Source organism: Lutra lutra, chromosome 9, assembly GCF_902655055.1.
Source record: "Lutra lutra chromosome 9, mLutLut1.2, whole genome shotgun sequence".
Lineage (NCBI taxonomy): Eukaryota > Metazoa > Chordata > Mammalia > Carnivora > Mustelidae > Lutra > Lutra lutra.
This window is the reverse complement of record NC_062286.1, coordinates 68,000,251-68,017,729: the sequence shown is the minus strand read 5'-3', so window position 1 is coordinate 68,017,729 and position 17,479 is coordinate 68,000,251. Positions and strand designations below refer to the sequence as shown.

The 17,479-nt window shown below is 37.3% G+C and overlaps 1 protein-coding gene and 1 pseudogene across 1 annotated transcript in view; both read left to right on the top strand.

Moving 5' to 3' along the window:
* The window catches only part of C9H2orf73 (chromosome 9 C2orf73 homolog), a 29,317-nt gene extending 20,184 nt beyond the window's left edge, over positions 1–9,133 (top strand). The window contains exons 4-5 of the mRNA XM_047745772.1: positions 7,692–7,807; positions 8,610–9,133. Coding sequence (XP_047601728.1) covers positions 7,692–7,807; positions 8,610–8,975 — 482 coding nt within the window. The 3' untranslated portion in view covers positions 8,976–9,133. The remainder of the gene's footprint in view (positions 1–7,691; positions 7,808–8,609) is intronic.
* Positions 9,134–16,377: 7,244 nt separating this feature from the next.
* Positions 16,378–16,460, top strand: LOC125110164 (uncharacterized; annotated as a pseudogene).
* The last annotated feature ends 1,019 nt before the right edge of the window (positions 16,461–17,479 follow it).

The window sequence follows — 17,479 nt, the reverse complement described above, 5'->3', positions numbered from 1 at the left end:
ACTTCTTCCTAGGAACATCGCCAAAGGCAAGGGAAGCAAGGGCAAAAATGAACTTTTGGGATTTTATCAAGATCAAAAGCTTTTGCACAGCAAAGGAAACAGTTAACAAAACCAAAAGACAACTGACAGAATGGGAGAAGATATTTGCAAATGACATATCAGATAAAGGGCTAGTGTCCAAAATCTATAAAGAACTTAGCAAACTCAACACCCAAAGAACAAATAATCCAATCAAGAAATGGGCAGAGGACATGAACAGACATTTCTGCAAAGAAGACATCCAGATGGCCAACAGACACATGAGAAAGTGCTCCATATCACTCGGCATCAGGGAAATACAAATCAAAACCACCATGAGATATCACCTCACACCAGTCAGAATGGCTAAAATTAACAAGTCAGGAAATGACAGATGCTGGCGAGGATGTGGAGAAAGGGGAACCCTCCTACACTGTTGGTGGGAATGCAAGCTGGTGCAACCACTCTGGAAAACAGCATGGAGGTTCCTCAAAAAGTTGAAAATAGAGCTACCCTATGACCGAGCAATTGCACTACTGGGTATTTACCCTAAATATACAAACATAGTGATCTGAAGGAGCACGTGCACCCGAATGTTATAGCAGCAATGTCCACAATAGCTAAAATATGGAAAGAACCCAGATGTCCATCAACAGATGAATGGATAAAGAAGAGGTGGTATATATATACAATGGAATACTATGCAGTCATCAAAAGAAATGAAATCTTGCCATTTGCAACAACATGGATGGAACTAAGAGGGTATTATGCTTAGCAAAATAAGTCAATCGGAGAAAGACAACTATCATATGATCTCCCTGATATGAGGAAGTGGAGATGCAATATGGTGGATTTTGGGGGATAGAAAAAGAATAAATGAAAGAAGATGGGATTGTGAGGGAGACAAATCATAAGTGACTCTTAATCTCATAAAACAAACTGAGGGCTGCTGGGGGGAGGGGGGTCGGAAAAGGGGGGGTGGGGTCATGGACATTGGGGAGGGTATATGCTATGGTGAGTGCTGTGAAGTGTGTAAACCTGGTGATTCACAGACCTGTACAGCTGGGGATAAAAATACATTATATGTTTATAAAAAATTAAAAAATTTAATTAGAAAAAAAAAGGGTATTTAACTCAGGTCAAGGAGGCAGAGAATGTTCTCTGAAAGTCATGGCTATTTCCAAAATGATTCATGCCTGTGTACTTGTTACTATATTTCCATAATCTACTTATTCTTATAAATTAAAATCTGAGTACTAAGAGAGTTTCTACAATACAGTCAAAGTTGAATACTTTGGAAAGGCTTGCCAAAGGTGACTAACTTTTTTTAAAAAAGACTTCATTTATCTCTTGTGGTGGGGAGACAGAACACAAGCAGGGGGAGGAGCAGAGGAAGAGGGACAAGTAGATGTAGGGCTTGATCTCACCACTGTGAGATCATGACCTGAGCCAAAATCAAGAATTGGACACTTAACTGACTGAGCCACCCAGGTGCCCCCAAAAGTCACTGACTTTTAAAAGTGCTAATTAGGTGTGGACAAAATCATTATAAAAGAGGAGCTGGAGTGAGTTTTTTAAATCTTGGATTCTTCAGTCATTTCATTTCAGATGTGTCTTTAAGTTTTCATTCTGTTTTAAAGAAACAAACTAGAAAGGATACATTAGGAGTGTGGTTCCCACAAGAAACACACAATACAATCTAATCAGTGGATATTTCCACAAAGGAAATGCATTGGCATTCCAATAAAAATTTGAAGACTGAACTGGTTAGAATAACGTATCTAAGTTTAGAATATATAATATTCTATGATTCTTTAACTTTTTTGGTTAAGTAACCAGTCAGATCCCAGTTCTTTCTCATAAGGAGTGGTTGTTTCTACTCTAGTTCAGTATGGGACACAGTAGAAGATGAGAACAGAGGGCTGGGCTTTGTTCTAGGATGACCAGGCAAGGCCCAGCCATTTCCTAAGAGACTGCCCACTCCACACCCTCAACATCAATGCCTATAGGTCTGCTCTATTGAGCCAGTCTATTTTCCCAGAGTGGAATACTCCAAAGCTCCGTCTGGAGTGGGGAACAAAAGATCTGGGAATTTCTCCAATAATCCTCTGTTGGCTCTTCACCTTGTTCCATGTTCCCTGTCCCAGATCTGTCAGAAGCCTCCATTTTTTGAGCCCTCCTGGGACCCCACGCCATCCCCATAAGCACTTAGCTTCCAGGTTTTTTTGTGGTCTACTCAAGTTCATTGCCATTTAACCAACTGCTTTCCGGTTTCCAAATTTGTTAGTATCTTTGCTCTCATTTAGTTCTCTATTTTCCTAAGGATTTAAGCTTTTTAAGGTATTTACCATCATTGTACCCATGTTTTGGGAGGCCGTGGGGGAAATGCACATGTTGAATTTGTCATGTTTAACTGGAAATCATGGTCACCTTCTCACCATCAATACTCCCTCCCTGTAGAATGTAATACTGTCTTAGCACTTAAAGTGGTTTGATCCCTAGGCTCATTACTTAAATTTCATCATTTTATTTCCTCAATTCAAGAAGTGCAAATAATACTCCCTACTTTGCAGGACTGTGAGGAGAAATAAAAAATATGTAAAGTTGCCTACCACAGTGCTTGGTACAAAGGAGACAACAAATGGAAGCTATTTTTATTATTAATAATTACATTGTATTATGCTAGGTCTTTAGCTGGAATTTAGCTTTGGAAACCAAGTGTGGAAGTCTCACTTTTTCCTTCCTCACCCTCCTTCTCCCTTTACCCACACCTCCCCCTCCTCCTCCTCTGTCTCTCTTTTATTGGTGTTTCTCATTGCCACATTCATTATTATATCCCAGGTCCTAGAACGATGCCCAGGTCTATCCAACAGATTAAAAACATAATGTAATTAAACAAACATACACAACACAATATAGGTCTGCAATATATTCATATTTTGGATGGTGTTTGGATACTAGTGAAAAGGGTTTTTATTTTATTTTATTTTTTTTTTAAAGAATTCTTTTTTTTTTAAAGATTTTATTTATTTATTTGACAGAGATCACAAGTAGGCAGAGAGGCAGGCATAGAGGAGGGGGAAGCAGTCTCCTTGCGGAGCAGAGAGCCCAATGCGGGGCTCAATCCCAGGACCCTGGGAATCATGACCCGAGCCGAAGGCAGAGGCTTTAACCCACTGAGCCACCCAGGCGCCCCTGAAAAGGGTTTTTAAAGGAAATATTTGAGCATAACATTTAAAAAATATGTATATATATACTAGTTTGTATATTCCAGATTTTACATATATGTATATATATCTGCATATACATACAGACTTCAAAACTGTGGATGTAAACATGCATCATACCAATTAAAAGTCATCTCCTGGTCATTCTGTTCCATCAGCCCACTTAATTACGCCTGGTCTTTGGCATTTCAGCAATGTCATTTTGTGCTGATAATGAAAGTGCCCTTTATTCTTGTACCACCACACAATTTCCTGGCTGCCATCCACGGTCACTTCAACAAATGACTGGGCTCCATCATATCCTGAGTTGCTATAAGAATAAGTGTTCACTGTGGGTTTTATATCCTAAAACTTTATAAATTGGAAAGGCTGATCTAATTTGTGAGGAAAGTCCTACTTAAATAAAAGTTGCAGTTTTTATCAATGACTTGATATCTTAATGTTTTCTTGAATTACAATATCAGATTATTATCATGAAAAAAATTTTCTGAAGTAGGCTTTAGTGTTGTTTCTTTTGCACCAAGGTGTAGTATCATAATGATTTCTTGCTAGAATTATGCTCATGTTTTTTCACTGTATTTTGAAAATCTGTACCATTATTTTTATATTACTAATACTTATATATAAGATCAAAATAAATACTACCTAGAAGAATGGAGTTTCTGATAGAAAAATATTACAGATGAATGTTTTTTAAGTAGACTAACACTCAAAAAGTTAAGAAAATTTCCCAAAGTAAAAGTTGCTGAGTTCCCACCAATAAAGATCAAGTTGTGTGTTTGAATAAATTCTGGCTTTGTTGGTAAAATATAGATGACTAGACACCAACTTGTTTGGCGTATCCTTGTTTAGAAAATTTCTATTTTAATTAGATCAAGTTTCCAAGAAACAGAGAGTGGATTTCAAACATTCTTCATGGACTTTGCCTTATGTTTTGTAATCCTCATAAAACAAGGCTTCTTTTAAGTAATTACTTTGGGTTCAACTTGAATTCTGAAGTAGAATAACCACTAAGAAATTGAATATCTTCTTTGATGTTTTCCTACTTAAATGTTCTTCACTATTGTGGGCTTCTTTAAAAATCTCATATATTCGCATAAATTAATGTTGGTAGTATTGTCTAATTTTAACAGATATGTTGGGGTAAAGAAATTCTCTAATAGCTCAGATTTGTATTCTTTTCCTTTATTCGTTCCCATAAAGACATGGGTTTTTTTTTAAGTTATTATTTTTGAGACTCTGGGAGGTTCTAGATCACTATGTATGTATGTGTATATGTATGTATGTATGTATGTATTTAGATTCTATTTATTTGAGAGAGAGAGGGAGTGAGAGAGAGAGAAAGAGATAGTGAGAAAGAGCACTAATGGGGAAGGGAGGGAAAAGCAGGCTCCCCATGAGCAGGGAGCCCAACACAAGGCTTGATCCCAGGAGCCCAGGATCATGATCCAAGCAGAAGGCAGACACTTAACCGACTGAGCCACCCACATGTCCCTAGATCACTATTTAAAAGATAATTCATTTTAATTGATTTGTTTCCGAAGTATGTTTCTTAATTGCATAACAAGTCACCCCAAGATTCCGTTGCTTCAAAAACAACCATCACTTTATTTGCTCATGATTTTGTAATCTGGGCTGGGCTCAGCTGGGCAGTTCTTTGGCTGGTCTTAGTGGTGGACACTTGGGTGACTGCATTCACTAGGAAGGTCATCTGAGGACTGGGCTCAGCAAGGAGGCTTCAATGGCCAGGCCCTTCTTTCTACATGTGGTCCCTCTGTATGAGGGTAGCTGAACTTCTTACAGCAGTTCAGGGCTCCCAAAATTTCAGAAACAGAAGCTGAAAGGCTTTCTCAAGGTTTATTCCTGGAACTGGCAGTATTACTTCTGCTATATCTTATTGGTTAAAGCTAATCTCAAAGCCAGCCCACATTCACAAGGAGGGGACTGTACAGGGATGTGAATAGTGGAAGACAAATAAAATAGAGTCACCAATGTAATGGACTATCACATGTTGTTAAATTGTTCTTCCCAAGAGAGTTTAGGAGTAGCTAACGCTTCACTTTACTTTTGTCTGAAATGTCTTTAAATTGCCTTCACTCTAATGGGTAAAGGTAGAGTTGGGTATAGAATTCTTAGTTGTTTATTTACCTTTTATACTTGGAAGATATTATTCCATTGTCTTCTGGATCCTATTGTTACATCAAGTCTGCAGGAAGTCCAGGTAATCTTTTGAAAGTAATATGTTTTGATATAAGATTTTTAAGGTTCAAAGGGGGCCTTTGTATATAGAGTTATTTATAGTTACTTATGATTTATATTAATAACCCAGATTTAATATTACAAATGAAAAATATTTCTTTCCATAAGCTTTTTTAAAATACTGTTTCACTATAATTGTAGGACTGTCTTCTTACTTCATATTAATACTTTCTGTGTCTTTGAGGGTTTTTTGGTGCTTATTTTAAATTCTTTGAGTATCGGTTCTAATTATTCAGTCTCACACAGTATATGTTTTTAATTTTGTTGTCTTTCTTTACAGTGTCTGTCTAGATTATCTTAGGTCATGTTCCCCAAGGGGAATCAACAGCCCTGTAGAGGCAAAATGTAAAGACCAGGGTCTGGCTTGTGTGCCTCCCAGTGAATTTAAAGGAAAGAAAATGATGGTCAGGCTAGAGAGTGTCAGATCCTATAAAACCAACCTTGACCATTTCCATTTGCTGTCACTGTACTAGGTCATCCTCTACTTAGAACACCATCCCTCCCTCCCACTTTAAATTCCTAAAAACAGGCAACCCAAGAAAAGGCAATCTCTTGATGTTTTCAGTCCACCAGCACTGATGGTTGCTGGAGGAATGGTAGCAGAGCACATACCCAAAGGGGCAGCATGCCCCTTTGTTTTCATCAGCTCCTTACTCTAAAGGGACTTCTGTGCTGTTCCAAACTTACTCAGTTGACAACAGATGGCTAGCAAGTTGCTGCCAGTTTCTTCCACCTGAGGCAAGCAATGACCTTCCCAAGGCAATGTGGGGATTGGGTGTCAAGAGAAGATTTAAAAACATCTCCCCATGAATGACCATGACAGTCACCCAAAACCCAGTAGTCTTTTCCCAAATGGTAGAAAAAATAATGTGTAAGTATGGATAGACTTTTCTCAATGTCATAGTTCCCATACATTTTTAGTAAATCTTTGGCACCTGCTGTTCTTTTGTACACTAGCAAATCCTAAAAAAAAAAAAAAAAAAAGGTAATGATTATGTAGAAAATGAGTTTTGAGCAACTGATCTCAACTAGAAATCAAGAAAATATCATCAGTTAACATTTTTTTTCCCTGCCAGCAGGGAAAAGATTGCCATTTCAAATCATGTAATATATAAATACTTAAAGACTCATCATTCCTGCTAGTAAAATTAGTTTATATCAATGTCTGAATATTAAATTGAATTTGTGAATGCTTAGTAGTATGAGTTTACTAACATATTTCTCCACATACTTCTCCTTCTTATATATTCTTCCTAACTTTAAAGGCAAGATTTTTTAAAAATTAAATTTCATTTTTTAATAGTTAACACATGCATATGGTATAAAATTCAAATGGCACAAAAGAATATACAATGAAAGTGAACCCACCTCTGTCCTCTAGTGACCTAATTCTCTCCCCCTGCAGCAGTCACTTTATCAATCTCTTGAATGTTATTCCAGAGATATGGTAGGTATACATAACTTCCTATATGTGACTTTTTTATAAAAGGGAGAAATTTAAAATTTTTCCTTGATGTAATTTTACCTCACTAAACAGGGAGTTGTTCCGATCCTTATATAAACTTGCATGCTAAAAGTAAAAATAAAGTGAGTTTTAGAAGTTATTAAAAATATGGAACAGAGGAGACCAATAGAATGAATCCCTATATACCCATCACCTAGCTTAAAAGACTATTTAAAAGTGATTTTTAAAGGGTTTTACAGTCTTACAAATTTTCAGAACGTCTGTCAATGGGAAATGGAAAGAATCACATGTTCTACTACAACTGCAAGAGCCCTGGAGTCTTCCAGGTCATTCTGTTAGTGCTAGTGGGGAGCAACATATGCATAAAGTTCACATAGCCTTTCGTGTAGTAAAAAATGAGTTGACAAATGAATTGTATTTACACCTTTCCTACAATTTTGGTTGGTTTCTTTGCAAGAGACATTTCTAACAGAATTTTAAAGCCATTATTGCACTAATATTAGTTTTAGAAAGTACTAGTAATGCCTCATATGGGGCTATTTCAGTTGTTTTCATTTGTTTCTTTTCATGGAGAAAGAATGTTGCATCCATTATATTTATCCATACTTTAAAAAATTTAGTTTTATTAGCATTTTTTAAAAAGTGTGATTATGAATATTGATTATATTTCCATATACAAATCTAATTTTTGTCCTGACTTGACAAAATTTTTTTTTCCTCAGTTCCACTTGCCTCTCCTGATGCATCAGCAGAACTTCAAAAGAATTTTATAGAACACATCTCTTTTTTACATCAATATGATGCTAGGAAAACTCCCAACGAGCCCATCCGGGGAAAGGTGAGTGTATTCCGAATCAATTATTTAATACTTTAGGATGGAACAGGTTTATGGTAGAACATTAAGCTTTTCCAAGTCATGAATGTCTTTCTAAAAGTCTATTTCAACAAACTAACGTGGTTGTTAGGGGGATAAAAAGCTCAGCAACATATTACAGTTAAAATTAAGGAATGATGTCATAATTTTGGATCACAGTCTTTGGAGTGTGGTTTCAATTATTACAATCATTCACTTAAGGTAATATCAGAGCAGTTTGATAAACCATTGGCAATGCTCGTGTGGGCGTGGCAGGGGAATGCATCTGAGATTTGATACAAAGTCAGACATTAATGTAACGGTTGCCGGATTTTTTTCCCAACTGCCAATGTTTGTTTTCGTATTTACCTTAAGTCTTTTGTTGAAACTACCTGACATTTGGGGTGCAATCACAAATGCTGAGGTCTATGAACTGTAGTTGCTAGTGTATCCACAGCAAAACCCAGAGCCGGAAATGAAATTCGATATGAGCACTCTTATACAATTCAACTGATAGAAATGTTGGGAACGGGAAACAAGATGCTGCCTCTTTGACTTTCTGTTTTGCCCTTTTATTTTCTGGCTCACCCTACTTTACCATTGATGTAAAAGTCTCACTGATAATTATCTTGCTGCTGCCTTCAGTTTAGACTTAGGTGTTGGCCAATGAGGAGGCAGGAAGAGAATTGCCTGCCTCACCAGAACTTGAGCTAGCACATAAGTTCACAGCTGCATCTCCCAGCAACTTGTGTGCCCTGGTTAATGTCAACTTTGTTTTCCTTTCCAGCGACATGGAGCTTTTGTGCAGACAGAGATAAAACCAGGGAGTAGGCCAATAATTCCTACGGGAACAGAGGTATTACGGAATGCTCTAGGGTCATGCTCATCAGAACAGTCCAAAAAAACAGAGAAAGGAAACTCAGCGGAAAGCAAAATGATCTCACCAGGTCTCTGCCGACAAAATTCCCCAGAGCTGTTAGAGACTGAAAATCACTTATCAGAAACAGACGTCAGAGAGGCAGCCAAGGCATGCCCCAGAAGTCCTGAGAGAAGGGAGAAGGTTGCAGACATCTTCCAAGCAACTGCAGTAAACGCTCTTCTCCCCAGGCATGATTTCAATCCACCAATAAAAAGTCAGGATAAGTCAGGATAAATTACCTTCTTCAGATAAAAATCTAATTCTTGGGATGGAGAGGAATTGTGGAATCATAGAAACCCTCACAGTTGCTTTTTCTGTTATCAATACCTCAAATTTCAATTTACGTAAATGGGAAAATGAAAAAAGACAATTAAAATGCACCAAAAATTTAAGAGTCATCTCTGATGAGTAGTGGATTATGAGACATATCTGTTTTATTATTTATAAACAAAACAATTTTGTTTTGCACAAAAAGGAACATAGTTAACAAATATAAAACTTTTATGAGAGGCCTTATGGGATAATTATTCTGTGGAATCAAAGTAGGGTTGGAATTTTGCCTCTACCACCTATGAGCTGTGTGACCTTGGGTAAGTTACTTAACTTCTCTAGACTTTAGTTTCCTCATCTGTAAAATCAGGATAATAGTGACTTCCCATGGTTAGTGATAATGAGATTATATACAGTGATCCGTAAGTAACCAATGTGATTACATTATCACTATTACTATAATTAAAGTTTCAGCTGAAGGATAATACTCTCCTGTAACCTTAAATTCTTCTCATTTTTTTAAAAAAGATTTTATTTATTTATTTGACAGAGAGAGAGAGGGATCACAAGTAGGCACAGAGAGAGGGGGAAGCAGGCTCCCCACTGAGCAGAGCGCCCTATGCCAGCCTTGATCCCAGGACCCTGAGATCATGACCCCAGCCAAAAGAAGAGGCTTAACCCACTGAGCCACCCAGGTGCCCTCCTCCTTATTTTATTTTATTTTTTAAGATTTTATTTATTTATTTGACAGAGAGAGATCACGAGTAGGCAGACAGGCAGGCAGAGAGACAGAGGAGGAAGCAGGCTCCCTGCTGAGCAGAGAGCCCAATGCGGGGCTCAATTCCAGGACCCTGAGATCATACATGAGCCGAAGGCAGAGGATTTAACCCACTGAGCCACCCAGGCACCCCTCCCTCCTTGTTTTAAAACTTTTAGTCCTTCCGCATACAATTAAGAGTGTGAAAAATTAAAAACATTTCTCCTGATACTAGTTACACAAATGTGCACGTGCACGCGCACGCGCACACACACACACACACACACTCTCTCTTACTTCAAAAATATATGGGTACCTAGAATATAAAAATATTTCCTAAGTTGTTTTCTATTTTACTTAGATCACTTCTAGTACTAACTCAATCTTTGCTTTTTAGATGAATTTGGTGTGGTTAATTCTACCAGCTCTTCTATTTGGCATATTTGGTGTGCCAAAATGTATCTGTCAGGAACTGTGTTCTCTTGCACACAAGTGCAGTAGGTGGAATATCTTTCTGCTGCCAAAAGAGTATTTACACGCTCAGCAAATGTCCATGGCAATATATCAGTTGCACTATTATCTATAGTGTTGGTAAGACAATAGGTGTATCTTTATCCCTTTCTTTTCCACTAAAGAAATTTTAATAGATTGCCAAATGAATGAATGCCATTATTATATATTTGTGTATTGGGAACTTTAAGTTCTTACAATACAACAGATTAAGGGTAATAGTGAACCCCTTTCGTTACACACACCTTGAAATGCTGAATAAAATATATAGCCAAGGGGCGCCTGGGTGGCTCAGTGGGTTGGGCCACTGCCTTCGGCTCAGGTCATGATCCCAGGTCTTGGGTTCGAGCCCCGCATCGGGCTTTCTGCTCAGCAGGGAGCCTGCTTCCTCCTCTTTCTCTGCCTGCCTCTCTGCCTACTTGTGATTTCTCTCTGTCAAATAAATAAATAAATAAAAAATCTTAAAAAAAATAAAATAAAATAAAATATATAGCCAAGCTCACAAAACAGAGAAACCCTCATGTTGCAAAATAGCTTATTTGTGTATCAATATGCATCTTAAAGATCTTTTATTGACACATGTAAAGTATCTCATTATTTTAATCGCTTCATTGTCTTCCATTGTATAGATAATAGTAGAGAATTGGAGCCCAAAGAATGTAAGCTTCAGTGTATGTGTGGGAAAGAGGGGGGCGGGGAGTTTGATAGCAAATGTGGAGAGAAGTCTTACAGGCTAAGGGCTTGAATTTTAATCCACAGTGGAATAGAGATGGAAATTTATGGCCTCCATATTAGAGTTGAGATTAAAACCCACATAAAGCTAGAACCTCAAAGAGTTGGCCTATCTCGGTACAAGGCAGACTAGAAGATCTTCACTTGTACAACCAGGCAGACAGCAAGAAAGTTTCCTCTTCCTACAGCTAGACCTTCCTACAGTAGACCATGGCTAAAGTCTGTGTAAGAAGGTACAACCTCAAGCTTGTGCCACATTCCAGTTTGGAATATGAATTTTCATGCAGAACATCTAATAGGACACAAAATTAACATAAAAATTAGTCCTGCTGGTGAAATGCAAATGCAAAACCTTCCCTGGAGAGAGATTTCCACAATCCATGGAAGTAACAGTCTCTGCTAAGGGAAGGTCACAAACAAAAGTTACAGATCACAAAAAAGAAAACCAAACTGAGAAAGAGTCTGAAGTATAACAAAAGGAATGGTTAAATCTTAAAACTAGAGGTAATAGAATTTGAACACTTTCAATTTCAAGGTATTTGTCTTTCTTGCACTCTGGAAATTTTTACTCTGTAGCCTTTCTATTATTTCCATCCCCCCCATCTCTCCATTCCCTCCTTCTGGAACAACTGCCAGCTGCATGATAGAATGATGGCATTTATCTTCTATGTGTCCTAACTTTTCTTTCATTATCTTTTTCATGGTACTTTACCACTAAGTAATGCAAGAATCCCTTGACACTAATTTTCTACTAACTAATTTGTTTCCCAGCCTTGTTAATTGTTACACCAGGCCATCTACGGAAAACAGTTTTTAATTAGTATTTTATTTTTTAATTTCTGAGATCTGTAAATGCTCCCTTAATACACAAGATTCTTCCTATATTATGGATATGATAGCTTCTCTTATCACTCTTAGAACATTGTAATAAAGCTTAACATCTTAACATCTTTTTCTGCGCTCTTAATTCTATTGATTTTTGTTTGTTGAGGATGATGCTTCAATTTCTTGGTATTATACTTTATTCTTCAAACATTTGGTGATTCGTGGTTGTATACTCTTCTCTGATTATGTAATTTTCAGATCCTTATCAGTGTAAATTGTTTCTCTCTGTTGTACCTGACTTTTGGACAGGGTTGGGATATGAGTCAGACAGGATCTAAAGATGATCTGTGTGATGGGATTTTTGACCCTCCTAGAGGCCAGTGGCTACTTGGGCACTGGCCTGTTTTTCTAGCCCTAGTGTATGAGTCAGTTCATCCACAGCTGCCCAGCACTCAGGGCATGCAGAACAGGGAGAGGTTACTAATTTGCTGTTCCTTATGCAGTCCCCTAATTTTTCAAACTGATAAATGCCCCAGAGCCCTTTCTACTACTTAATATCCATTAGCTCTAACCCTGTAGTTCTATGCAACTTCCCTCTACAGCAGTCATCTGTACACTTGTGTTGGGTCTGTCCTTCCTTCCTTCCTTCCTTCCTTAAGATTTCATCTATCTACTTTAGAGTAAGAGTGTACATGAGAGGGGGGAGTGAAAGAGGGGTAGGGAGGAGGGAAAACAAGAGAATCACAAGAAGACCCCACACACAGCACAGAGCCCCATGTAGGCTTGATCCCACAACACCCTGAGATCACAACCAGAAACCAAGAGTCAGAAGCTCAACTGACTGAGTCTCCCAGGGGCCCCTGAGTTTTTCTCTCATTTAGTTTTGTTCCTCCAAACACTTGTTCTCTGGTAGTATCTTTCAGAACTTAATACAAGTCTATTTCTTCTGATACTAGGTCTCTCTGGTTTCCAATACTATTAAATTGTATTTTACTATCAGTATCTATTTACACGTATTTTTATGAGATTTAGTGGGCAGTAAGTGGTAGATGTGTATTACCAATCTGCCATCTTGAATCATTCTCTGATTTTTTTTAAGTAAATCATTTGCAAACTTAGTACTTTAGCCATTAGTAACTCACAGATTCCTGCAATAGACCTCACAATTGACTGGCAGACATTAGTGAAAATTGTCATGGTCCTTCTGTCTTAGGGAATGTGTTTTAGTGAGAGATGGAGAGATGGAGCCCAGTTAGTGAACTACAACTATAAGCTAGATTGGTGGTTCTCAACGTTTTCAAGTATAAGGACATGTTTTCTGCATTTAAAAAAAGTTCATGTTTCCTTACAAAATGTAATTGAACTTTTAGTATCCATTGTTTGAGAAAACATATAATAACAAAATACAATGATGATTTCCAGGTTCAATCCTCTCTTTTTTAACTGCTAAGGGTTTGTCTCTCCACAATGAATTCCATAGTCTCTGAAAGTTATAACTGCCTATTTGTACAAATAGTGCTCTTAAATTTTACAAGAATATTTGAATGTTTTCAAGTAGTTTCTTTATCAGGTATTTTCTTAGAATTATAGCTTTTACCAGGTTAGAGGATTTTTTTTTCTGTTTACCATACAAAACAAAACCAAAAAATGGACCTTCATAAAATTTAATATTTAAAAAAAAAATCTTAATGAATGAGCTAATGGTTTTTGGTCCTTAACATTGATTGCTATTAATACCATAAATCTTTGTATGTTTTAAGAATTAAAGCATTTTCCAATCTATTATCTCATTGGATCTTTACAATAATCCTGTGAAGCAGGACAAATATTACTATGTATGTCAATCTTCCAGCTAATTAATAGACAAAACTTAAGTAATTTCCCCAAGCTGGCAGTTAGCAAGCAACAAAACCAGGGCCAGAACCTAAGTTTCTCAGTGCTCTGCCCATTCATTCCCAAATGTCAATGCCTAGAACAATGCTGGCCCATTGCAAACAAAAAAACAAGAATAGTATAACAAGTATCAGAGCAAATAATTTCAAAACTTTTATTAAGAGATTGTCATTTTACTGCTTTGGGAGATTTAAAATGCTCTTAATGAGGCTCCTTAGGACAGTGACGGATGGAGCTAATGTGGGATCAACTCACCTATCATAACTACACCAACAAAGGCTCCATAAACAAAAACATTTGAAATACACAACTATGCACTAAAACAAGAAAGCGAAATCTTCAGGTGACAGAAATAAAGAGAACACTAAAAAGTAATGATCAAGAGGTAAAGTTAGACAGGCAAAACAGGCAGCTGGAGAAGCGGAATCAGAAGTTGAGCTTAGGGGCTGCAGTGGGAGTTGAGGCCCCCCGTGCAATGGAGCTGGCACTCAGCGCAGAGCCAGGATCCCAGAAGAGCTCTGCTGTTGTGAAAAGGATTCTAAAATTTCTCTCTCATTAGTCTGAGAATTAGGGGGTGAAGCAAACTGATTACCACCAAGACAGCTCACCTCCCAAACTAAACTGTGCACAAGGTGGGAGCCACAGGGGTACTCCTGAGTAGTAACACAGAAAACCCAAACCGAAGTAGCAACAGAAAAAGCTGAGAACCAAAGATCCAGAAGAAGCCGAGAAACCTGAAGGACCCTAGTATAGACAAAAGACAAATACGATGTTGCCCCATAGTCACACTTTATAATCCTGGGGGCATGAGACACCATGGAAAGAAATACCTAAGATAAGATGAAAAATACCTATCTTCCAGGGGAGGGACTTAGCAGAATGCATGCCTCGAGAATTACAGACAATAGAGCAAAGAGACTATAAAGTAAATAAGCTTAAATGATTCTGGACATAAAAGAATAAAAACTGTACAGAAAAACCAGAACAGCCTAAAAAGTAAGAGGCATAGTTCAGGGAGGGGAAAAAAAAGCTATAGAAATTCCAAAGATAAAAGATATAGCATTTTTTAAAAACAACTCAGTAGATTAAAAAAATTTAAAAACTCAGTAGACTAAACATAGCTTAAAAGAAAGTAAGATGGGAGGCGAGTTGAAGAAATCTCACAGAATGAAACTCAAAAAGATAAAAAAAGAAATATTAAAAAGAAAGAGGGACAGAGAATAGAACGTTACTAAGTGTTCCAGAAGGACACAATAGAGGGAATATGAGAGAAATCTGCAATAAAAATGGCTATGTTAGAGACTGCTGCCTATTCCTTATAACCAGTCTCGCCCTCTGCCTTTTTCACAGAATCACCCATTTTCAGCTGAGAACTAGGCTGCCCAGAATAAAGACAGTATTTCCCAGTTTCCCTTATACCTGGACTGGCTATATGACCGAGCTCTAGAATGTAAACAAAACAGCATGTGCAACTTCCAGAAATGTCCTTAAAAGAAAGAGATAGGACTTTTCTCTCTACTTTTTCTTTCCTAGTAGCTCAAATGCAGATGGTATGGTTTAAGTTTTTTTGTTTTTTTTTTTTTAAGATTTTATTTATTTATTTGGCAGAGAGAGATCACAAGTAGGCAGAGAGGCAGACAGAGAGAGAGAGGGAAGCAGGCTCCCTGACGAGCAGAGAGCCTAATGCGGACCTCGATCCCTAGGATCATGACCCAAGCAGAAGGCAGAGGCTTTAACCCACTGAGCCACCCAGGTGCCCCTGGTTTAAGTTTGATTAAAGAATCTACTTGCTGAAAATGAATGGTGGAACAATAAAATGGAAGGATCCCTGAGCCTCTGACACCATCAAACGCCACCTGGAAAGCCTCATCTATGTGAAAAAGAGAAACTTCTGTCTTGTAGGAACCACTTTGATTTAGAATTGTTTTTAAAACACTCGCAGAATAATCTCATCATAACTTCTGATTGAGAATTTTCTACAATTAAAGATGGTAGTCTCCGATTTGAAGGAATGGAATGAATTTTGAGCTAGAAAAAATGTTATTAAATCCACGCATGGACATAGAATAATAAAACAGCAGAACACCAAACATACAGAGAAAAACTTTAAAAGCAAATCTGAGAGAAAAGAGATTGTTGCCCATAAGGAAAGATAAACTTCAAAGGAAAGATAAACTTCTCGAACACAATGAGGGATGCAAAAAGAAAATGGAATAATATCTTGAAAATGCTGAAAGGCAGTAAGGCTCAACATAGAATTCCATGCTTCGCTGAACTGTAACTCAAGAATGAGGACAAAATGTGGACCCTGCCAGACATACACAGATTAGCACAGACAGCAAGTACCTATATAATACAACTTTACAAGGCACTATTCTAAGTGCTTTATCTATTTTAACTCATAATCTGCACAACAACCCTCTGAGGTAGTTACTATTAAGTATTACTATATCAGGGATGACGAAACTAAGATACAAGAAAATTAAGTAACTTGCCCAAGGTCACACAGCTAGGAAGAGTCCAAATTGGGATTCAAGCATGGACAGACAGCCTGCTTCAGATTCCATCGTTGTAATCCCTCACAGGAAGAGTTTGTTATGCCCAGACCTTCCATGAAATTACTACTGAAGTCATTTAAAAGATGGTCTGGTACTCACTTTGGCAGCACATTTGCTAAAATTGGAATGATAAAGAAGATTAGCACAGCCCCTGTGCAAGGATCACATGCAAAAGACCAGTATGGAGCCTGGACAGACCCAAGGAGGATGTAAGCAGAAAAACGAGAAAGATAAATAAGCAAATCATATGGATCCACTAATGTATTAACTACAAAAGTGTCCTTTCATGCAATAATTCTGATATTAGATTCTAGGAGACTTTTTTTTTCCTCTTGTAGTATCTTTATTTGGCAAAAGAAAATATTTGGCAACTCTATGTCAATTCCTCCCAAAATTTTGGTAATTTTCCTAGTCTGTGAAATCATAGTCTGGCAACCATTGATCTATTGTGCAACAAAGGTTTTTTTGTTTTGTGTGTGTGTTTTTTTTTAAAGGCAAATTTGCAAAGTTAATTACTGGTGTGTCATACAAAAATATATTTATTGGTATTAGTATATTTTGTTATTTGTATTCATTCTGTGAGGAGGACAGGCTGCATATAACAATTAGTGAGAATTGCTATTTTCCTCAAACATGGCTCCTGTGAAGGACATGCTATAAATCAAAAGGTAACAAAGGAGAAAAAAACCCTTTCTACCACAGAAACTCATTGCTAACTTATTAAGGTTTATGGAGAGAATGCTTTTTGTTGATAAATTATATCAAGGCGATCTACAATATTTCAGCCCAGAAGGCAGAGCCCAGTGCCATTACATGCCCACCAAAATCAAAGATTGGTAACCACACAGAACATTTCTGAAGGAGTGAATTTTGTGAGACATAGAGAATATATGTTACTTTTTACTTTTAATAATAACTATTATAAAGTTTTCTTCAAATTACTCTGTAAACTTTTTAGTGCTGAAGATTAAGAAAGCCAAACATTTTACTCCTAAGTAATTTGATAGGTCACACAATTTCCCCATTCTTTAGTCAACTTTGTATCAGAAAAGATACCCTGAAAATGGTCCCCAGAGTTCCCAGCAATTTGTTTCACAATCATACGCAAATGAATTGAAAAAAATGTAGGACCTAGCACAATTTCCTTGGCTAGAATCTTAATTGTGGCAGTAACAGAAACTGAATTTCCAGAT